This window comes from Setaria viridis, chromosome 3 (assembly GCF_005286985.2).
Source record: "Setaria viridis chromosome 3, Setaria_viridis_v4.0, whole genome shotgun sequence".
Taxonomy (NCBI): Eukaryota; Viridiplantae; Streptophyta; class Magnoliopsida; order Poales; family Poaceae; genus Setaria; species Setaria viridis.
This window is the reverse complement of record NC_048265.2, coordinates 45,942,716-45,952,063: the sequence shown is the minus strand read 5'-3', so window position 1 is coordinate 45,952,063 and position 9,348 is coordinate 45,942,716. Positions and strand designations below refer to the sequence as shown.

Sequence of the window (9,348 nt, the reverse complement as noted above, 5' to 3'; positions counted from 1 at the left end):
AGTCTTCATCACAATATAAAGGGAGGTCACTGGTTTTTTTTTTGGGTTAGTAAAAAATGGGAGGATACCAGGTTACAAATCTTAACGTCGAAAATATAAGTATTTTTTTTTGCTTTGAAACAAAATACTCTGCATTCTTAATCTAATAACTATCTTAAGTAGATGGCTATAATATTTTATGAAATTAAATTGTCCATGATGTAAGGAGAATCGGTCTGATCGTAACAAACTAATATGAGGACATTTGTGTTTGGATACATGTTTTACTTTTAACGAAGGCTATGTTTGGCAACCGCGCATGATTTTTCCTAAATTATTATATTATGATAATGAATTGTTATTGTAATAATATGTAAAAAACAACCAGAAAGTGAAGAAAAATAATATAAGTCGAATGCCTATGCCCAAATAAAGAAAATCAGACTCGCTAAAGCAGGCACTCTCCTCACCTCACTCCTCACTACTTTCCCGCTCTATCCATATATAAACCCCCCTCCTTCCTCCCCTGCATGCCTCAACAACCCGTCTCCAAGAAGCCACCTCCCGTCGCCCTCATCCCAATCCAACAAATCCTTCGCCAGGAACCAATCCAACCTGATCCGATCAGTGCCCACGCATTTTCCCATCTTATTTCTTCCATCTGAGATTTATCCTTTCCTTTGCCGATCATCAAGATTTGATCGGAGCCCGGCGGCCAATTCGCCGGAGTTGGGGATGAAGCTCGACAGGGAGATGGAGATGCTGCTCAACGAGATCCCCCTCCTCCACCACGGCGGCCTCCTCGGCGTCGGCGATGCGGGCGCCGACGCCGACGCCGACGCCGACCTCTCCTACCTCATCCACGAACTCGCCGCCATGGGCGTCGTCGACGGCGACGACGACCCGCCGGCGCCGGCCGCCGCTGATGCCCTCGGCCTCCCCAGCTTCATTTACCACAAGAAAGGCGATAATCTCGTGCCCTCGCACCCGTTCGCCATCGCCAATTACCGCGCGCACATGCCGTCTCTGTTCGATCCCGTCTCCTTCGACGCCACCGCCGCCACCGACGTCTGGGACATCTGGTGCTCCCCGCCGCCTTCCACGCCGCCGGCGGCCACGCCGAGGGCCCGGTGCAAGAACGGCAGGAGGAAGAACGCGATGGCGGCGAGCCCCAAGAAGTGCGGCGCCGCGGCGGCGGCCAAGCCGCGCGGCGAGAGCCTGGTCGGCCTGCGCGGGTTCATGTACCACGTCGCCCGGGACCAGCACGGCTGCCGGTTCCTGCAGCAGCGGCTCGACGACGGCAAGCGCGAGGTCGACCTCATCTTCGCCGGCGTGTCGCGCCACGCCGCGCAGCTGATGGTGGACCCGTTCGGCAACTACCTCATGCAGAAGCTGCTCGCCGCCTGCGACGCCGGGCAGAGGATGGAGCTCGTGCTCACCCTCACCGCCGACCCCTTCGTCCTCGTCAGGATATCCATGAATGTCCATGGGTAAACTGTCAATTCACTCGTCCATTTAATTGCTAATTTGCACATCTTTACTGTTGAATCTTGCTGATCTGTAGTTTCTGATGAATCTGGTGACGGTGTTTCAGGACACGAGCAGTGCAGAAGCTGATTGAGAGCCTCAGGACAAGGGAAGAGATTAGTCTCGTCATCGACGCTCTGCGTCCCGGGTTCTTGGAGCTCATCAAGGATCCCAATGGCAACCATGTCGTGCAAAAGTGCCTGCAGTCGTTCGAGGCCGACGATAACAAGGTATGTGTGTGAGGGTGGCTAAATGTGGCACCATTGTCTATTCTGAAGTTTAGAGAATATTTGAGGAATCGTTTTTTATAAATTTTGGATTCAAAAATTCGATTCAGAAAAGTCATGCAGTTATGAGATTGGCAATCTTTGGAACTCATGGCAAATAGTTTTGTCTTGGACTGCTTTCACTTATCTGAAACTTGCTCTGTATTTCGTTTGGCAAGCTGTATTGACTACTGAACTGATAAGCATGGTTTATGATTTAACTGTATCTCAGGCTATCTTTGAAGCCGCTTCTGTTCATTGTCTTGACATTGGAATGCAATGCCATGGTTGCTGCGTCCTGCAGCGCTGCATTGCACGTTCACGAGGTGAGCACAGAGAGAAGCTGGTTGCGGCGATCGCTCGCAATGGATTTGAACTCGCGCAAGATGCCTATGGGTAATAATCAGTCTTCAACTCTACATTCCAAAAGCAGTATGTAGAATCAGTTTGCTACATTTTTATGTACTTCTTTATTAATGTGAAGCCTGACTTCTGTGGTCACAGGAACTATGTTGTCCAGTATGTAATAGACTTGAAGATCCCAAATGCAAATTCAAGTCTTGCACAGCAGTTTGAAGGCAGGTACATCCACTTGTCCATGCAGAAGTTCAGTAGCAATGTGGTTGAGAAATGCCTGAAAGTGTTCAAGGAGGCTGATAAGGCGAAGATCATACTCGAACTCCTTGCCATGCCACAATTGGAGCAGTTGCTTCAGCACCCATACGCAAACTATGTCATATACTCTGCTCTTCAGAATTCTAAGGTAAAAACCTGGAGAAAAGGGCATAGCTATACTACTTTTGCAGTAACTAATTTACCAATTTTTGTAACTGCATTTAATATTTCAGGGGTCACTCCATTCTGCACTGACCAACGCAATCCGACCTCATGTGGAACTACTTAGGACCAGTCCATACTGCAAGAGGATATACTCTCGAGCTTTGCTAAAGAAGTGACGAACTGATGATAGTTTGTCAGCATGTAACAAGAGCAATTTGCTGTCTTGTGTTATTTTTGGGTTTCAAAAGGCATAAAGATGATCACAAAATAGATCTGTATAAATTAGTATTCTTTGGTCATGTACTTCTACTTGTACCTGTACTTCACACACTGCTTGTGCCTGGTGTTGCATAAGCCATCTGTGGTGGAATAAGTTCAATTGAACAAGCCTTTGCCACAAACTATCTTATCTCTGATGTTTTGTTCTCTACACATGGGAAGATGTTGCTGTTGGTTGAGTTCATTATTTGTTTTAACTCCACTGAAAGCATTTGGAAACGATTCCTATCAAGACAATAATTTGTAACCCGTTAAGTTTTATTTGCTGAGCCTCTTTCAGATTTTCTTGGTATCATAACTGATTTTGTAGAAAAAATAAAAGAAGAAAACAAGAGATAGAAAACTTTATTGTCTGAACTTGCAATGGAGCCACCTATAGATTCTAAAGATTCTTAGCATCCAATCTTTTCTACAACTAACGCATCTACTAGAAACTATTCTGTTTTTATGGATGTCTCTTAAGTCTTAATCATTTAAATACATGAGCAGGAACAGAAATGAAGCGAGGTGAACTTTGACAAAGATCAAAGTTAACAAGTCACAGGTCGGAACCCGCAGGTAGGAAAAAAGAATTCATTAATAACCCAGCATGAATAATCCCTACAAAAAGGAAGAGGAAAAACATTCAGCACTAGAGCTGGAAGTAAAGTAAATAATTTCATTTTTGTTGCAGCGTGGAGTAGAATTTTAGTTAAATGCTACTACTATGTTTTTTTAGGAAAGAAAGACCTAATAAACAGCTTTCTTATCACCATCCACGAGACAGTGACAATCTAAACGCAGAATAGATTAGATGAAATTCTGTAAATACAACTCGGTTTTATTCTTATCGCTCCATCATAGTTTCATCAATCTCTCCCATTCCTTTCCAGTAATGCCAATCTCTTCTACCACTTCAAATCAGATTACCCCGTATGGATTTTGGTTGGACGAGAAGGTGTACATGGGACGACCATACGAGGTTGAGGTGGGTGGCTTGCCTTGTGAGAATTTTAACTGATTCAATCTTTCTGAGGTGGGTGGCTTGCCTTGTGCGTTCATATAGTTTGTTCAATGGATACGATTATTTTGTTAACTTCATATAATTTATTTTAAATGTACAATTTTTTGTTTATAAATTTATATAATATGTTCTAGGGGTTTATATATTTGTTCTATGATTTGTTCGATGGGTATAGCTATTTTGTTCCGTAAGTTCACGGAATCTGTTCCAGGTGTACAAATACTTGTTCTCTGAGTTCATATAGTTTGTTATATGGATATACATTTTTATTCTATGAGTTTGTATAATTGTTCGATGAGTATAATTGTTTTGTTCCCTAAATTTATATAATTTGTCCTACGCATGCAAAATTTGTCCTGTGGATTCATATAATTTGTTCTGCAATGTAAACTTATTTTTTGCAATACTTAGTTTCTATTGTTTGTCCTATAAAAAAATATTCGCAATGTTCAATGTTTTATTCGAAGCATCATGTTTAATCTTTTGTTAGCAGAAAACGATCATTTGCTCCCGTCGTTAACATATTTATTTGCATTTGTTAAAATTAATTTATTTTTTTTATTAAAAATGGTTTAAATTTTTTTTCCAAACATATTCGAGGGTGAACTTATTTTTATAATGTTATCATATGAAATGTTATGGTGCAATCAAAATTTAGTTTGGATCTTATTCTGAATGTATACTTCTCTGTTCTGTAAGTTTATATAATTTGTTTGATATGTACAATTATTTTATTCCTTAGATTTGTATAATTTGTTCTAGGTGTACATGTGTCAAAAAAATCCTCCAACTTGATTAGAAAAATAATCATAAAAAATCATTAAAATATAGTCAAGCAGATTAAAATATAGTCAAGCAGGATCTTGTTTTGAAGATCTTATTGTAAAAATTCAGTGATGCAATCGAAATTTAATTTGAGTAATCAGTTTAAGAGTTATGACTTTTTTATTATAAATTCGCATGCACATGGGTGATGTTATCCTTGGCTTTTTTTCACGCATGCATGCAGTTCTTTCTTAAAAGCTCACACGCGTAGAAACAGTCAATACCGCCAGGTTTTTTGGGCCATAATGGCCCACTATCTCCACCACGACCGCGCCCCACCTGTAGAACCACCGGTGATGCATAGACGCACCGGCGCCACGGCCAGCTCAACCGGTCCGACACACAGGCCAGCCAGCCCGCCCAAGAATACCTCAACCGGATAGGTTCTTCCTACATGTAATCTGCCTGCGATCACACTACTGTAGCAAGCACATCCGTCCGTTAAGATTAGGAAGCGTCCAGAATTTAGGGTTCGTTTTCTGGACACTCCTGTGACGATCACCACGTCGTGGGCTCTGCTCGCTGGGCCTATGCTATCCACAAAATTCAGCCCACCTGGCCCGAATGCCTTTGGGGCTGTATTTAGTTCTTGTTTCTATTTTCTGTTGAATGCAGACCGGCCCATGCTCTAAACACTTGGATATGAGAAAAATAATAGAAAGGAAATAAGAGAAATTTCCTTCAGGTCTCCGAAGTACATGGCGACACCACCTCTTCTCGGAGGCTCAAGAAAAGAAAGCTCTCGGATTTAGGGCATGTTTGGTATTGCTCCACTCCAGAACTTCAGCAACTCCATCAAAAAATCTAGCCAAACATCTCAACTCCAAAACTCCATAGAGCAGCTAACTCCATGAAGCTGTAGTGCAAATGGAGGTGGAGTTTTGGAGCACCTCTTTTGCTGCTCCAAAACTCTCTATTTCGAAACTCCTCGTGAAGTTGGTGGGTAATTACCCACCAATGCCACTGGTTACACAAAAAAACGTTTCATTCTGTTCCTCCCGAGCTCCCACCCGTGCCTATTTCCCCACCCCCGTCACCTGTGGCCTACCGCCTCCCCGCCGCCCGTTGCCGCCCCGCCTGTGGCCTCCCCGCCGCCCGTTGCCGCCGTCGCCGAGCCCCGCCAGTCGCCGAGGCCCGCCCGTTGCCGTCCCGCCCCTGTCGCCGCCGCCACCGGCCTCGTGGCCGCCTCCCCGCCGCCCGTCGCCACCCCGCCCCGTCGCCCGTCGCTGCCCGCCCCCGTCGCCGAGCTCTACCCCCGTCGCCCGTCGCCGTCGAGCCCCGCCGCCCGTCGCCGCCCTGCCCCCGTCGCCGCCGAGCCCCGCTGCCCGTCGCCGCCCCGGCCTCGTGGCCGCACAGCCCGCCGCCGTCCCGGCCCCGTGGCCGTCCAGGCCACCGCCGGCCGCCGTCGCCCGGCCCCGTCGCCGCCCCGGCCCCGGGGCCGCCCACAGGAGATCTGCCCCTCCTCCGGGCCATTGCGGTGGACAAGGGAGGGGTGCAGCTCCGCGTCGAGCTCGTCGTGGCTGATGACGCCAGTGGCGGTCGCGGCAGCGCGTCCGTGGCGTACGGCGAGGACGTCGCTGCCAGTATCTTCGAGGCAGGCACACAGCTGTTCGTCGGGGCGTATGACAAGTGGGGCTTGAATTGGGGGGCAACAATGGCAATCTACACTGAAATCGGTCTTTCTGTAGCTGAGAGCACCCATCTAGCCAAACACTCCATTTTATTTCTGGAGTTTTGGAGTGGAGCTGGCTCCACCTGAAATTCTGGAGTGGAGCAGCTCCACCTAGAGCTGGAGCCATGCCAAACAGGGTCTTAGAAGGATAAAGGAGAAGCAAAGAATGGAAGCATTAAAAAAGCGGAGGGTTGTTGTGGACAACTGCGCTACGTGGTTATGCCACGTAGGCCTGCTGATGTGTCATGTCTACTTAGCAAAACCGGTTTCAAATGTGTTAAAAGGTATGTTTTGAACCGGTTTAGCGAAATCAGGGCGTTCTCCTTCGGCTGTTGCGTCGCTTCCTTCTCCGCGAGGCCGCGGCGGCAGCGACACGGCGTTCCAGTTCGGCGCCGGCAGCGGCGGGAACCAAAACTCGATGGAACTTGGAGAGAGGGTGCTGGTGCTCGGCGGCTTGTAGCTGGTGTGGCCGGCTCATCTTGCTTGCAGGGTGGGTCCGCCCCTTCATGTTCCTAATGTCTCCCCAACCTAGCTACTAGTTGCATAGAAATGCACTGATCCCTACCTAATCTATGATTCCCTCTTCTTGTAGTCTCTAGTTGTTTGTTTCTATCATCAGTTTGTAGCAAGCAAGTGCGAACCTGACTATCTTTACGCACCATGAATCTATTTAGCACATTGTTGGTTGTTTCTGTGTGTGACATCTTCTGCTGAAGTGCATTAAGTTCAACAAACCAGCTATACGCCACTCGCACATCATGCTGCCCCTTTTGTGGGCAAGATAAGGATAAAAACAAGCATATCACACTATACGGAAAACAAATTGTTTCAATACAAATAACATTTACCGGAGAAACTGGAATCCTCCTTCAACAAGATGCACCTCTTCTGGATGTCTTTGTTACGTGTGGCTCTAGTCTAAAAATTCTTTAGAGACGTTGAACAATCCATTTGTAACTACGAGTGTGCCAGGGGAGCACGCCAATTTGTGGATCAATATATAGGAATAACGTAATAAACACATATACACTTCTTCCTCGGAGCTTAATCTTGATGCATTAATTGGGCATGGCATTCAGCCATAAAAAAGCATTTTTATCACCCATTTAATTTTGAGGCTATTTTTTATTCCTGTAGCATAACCAATCTTTACGGAGTTAAACTTTAGGACTAGAGTTATAGCTGAATTGAAGATAAACTGAATCATTAACATACTACAAAATAATTAATCAACCAACAGCTAGTAGGCATTTGTGCTACTCTCCAACACAAATTGTAGAAGAACTGTTCTTCCCAATTTGATTTTCCACAGTTCTGTTAAATTAATCTAAAAGGATACCTAAAAACCTAAATTCAAATATTTATTGTCCGGTAGCATGGGGAAATAATGTGGACATCAGTTTACTCAGGAGTGGTTGCTTGTTTTAGGAGTGGTAGTCAGATTTAAGGATTACAGTTCATTCTACAGTGAACATTAACTGTCTCCAATGTACCTTTTGTGAAATATAATTTCTACTAATATATTGTACTGTATGAGAAGTCCATGCTGATGGGACTTAATTGAGCAATTATACTACAGTGAAGGGGATCCCATTTTTTCTAATCAATGGTTGGATGGGACATATGGTGCTCCAAACATAACTTGTTGCCTGCATCACCCCAAACCAAATGGTAGAGTCACCACCTTGCTCATATTCTCCATCACCTAAATAACTTTTTTTACAAAATTCTTTTTTTCTCTCCCTCAGTATGCACAAAGGCAAAGGGCAACAGTAGGATGAAGTTGGTCTATCCATTAGGGCCTGGCCTGAAGGCTCAATTTGTGTAAGGCCCATGTGAGTTTCTGCCCAAGAAGATAAGCGAAGTGCAGTTATATTTTTTCCTGAAAGTATTTATAAGTATGAATTACAAAATAAGTTTATATTCTAACTTCACCTCAATATGTTCTAACAGATTAACAATAAATCTAAAAATAACAAAAAGGTCAAGTCCAAATTATATCATTTTTAAAAGGCAGGGGAATCATAGAAAATTAAGGCGCTTTGGTTACAGGTTGTTCTGAGCTTCTCCCACCGTTCCAATAGCTATATCCCCAGTGGCAGTCTTTCACTTACCATACGCATGCAAACAATCCTTTGAATAGAAAAACAACCACCACTGCGATGGAAGCAAAATTTATTTCGTTATTTACACCTCTGGCCTTTGTTCATCGCAATGCAGTATGTCATGTGGACCTGTATTATTCAGATTGATACAAATGTGCTGCAGAAAAGAGTGGCAGAAGGTGTAAATCAAGACCAAAGAATTTGCCAGTTGATGAAGATATCAGGTGCTAAATGAGCACACCCTTCTCAGGCTATAAGATTTTGACCTCTGCATGTTTCTGATGCCTCCTAATCAAGGGGTCTGCATAGAAAACTAAACACACACCTCGAATTCTTCCAAACGAGGAATATGCACGACAAATGATCCATTTTCCATGGCAACCTTTCCCCTGTCCAGGTGTTTATGCTAAACGATGGTACGCCTGATATTTTTCCATATTTATACTCCATGAATTTTTTGGCTGTGATCCAACCAGATCATCAGACTGATTTGGTTCAAACAAACAGCTTTGGTATCACTTATTAGATCGTTGGTCCTCAGTGTTTTTTTTTTTGCAAAAGACGTGACAGAGGCCAGCTACCAACAAGTCTCATCCATTTAACTCACCAGGAAAAGTATCAGCAGATGATAAATAAAAATGCGAAACTTCCTGTATTGTGAAGATATATAGAAGAATTTTGCCCAAATGTTGGATATTACAACTTAACCTTATTTAAGAGTTCCAAAATGCTGGATTTTATCTATAAAATATGAATTGAAAAGTTTGTTTGTGCTTAATTATTTAATGTTGAAATTCTCCTATACATCTCAGCTGCTCCATGTCTGGCGCGCGCGCACTCCACCAGATCTCTCTATGCCTTGAAACACAAGCGTGAAATCCTCAACACAAGTTTATGGGCTTCCCTAGTACT

General features: G+C 44.3%; 1 protein-coding gene across 1 annotated transcript; it reads left to right on the top strand.

Annotated features, from left to right (window-relative positions):
* Window positions 1-495: 495 nt before the first annotated feature.
* Window positions 496-2,953, top strand: LOC117848130 (putative pumilio homolog 7, chloroplastic). Its single transcript, XM_034729457.2, has 5 exons — window positions 496-1,469; window positions 1,574-1,736; window positions 2,005-2,168; window positions 2,277-2,535; window positions 2,621-2,953. The coding sequence occupies exons 1-5, from the start codon at window positions 715-717 to the stop codon at window positions 2,726-2,728; spliced, it is 1,449 nt and encodes a 482-aa protein (XP_034585348.1). The 5' UTR covers window positions 496-714; the 3' UTR covers window positions 2,729-2,953.
* The last annotated feature ends 6,395 nt before the right edge of the window (window positions 2,954-9,348 follow it).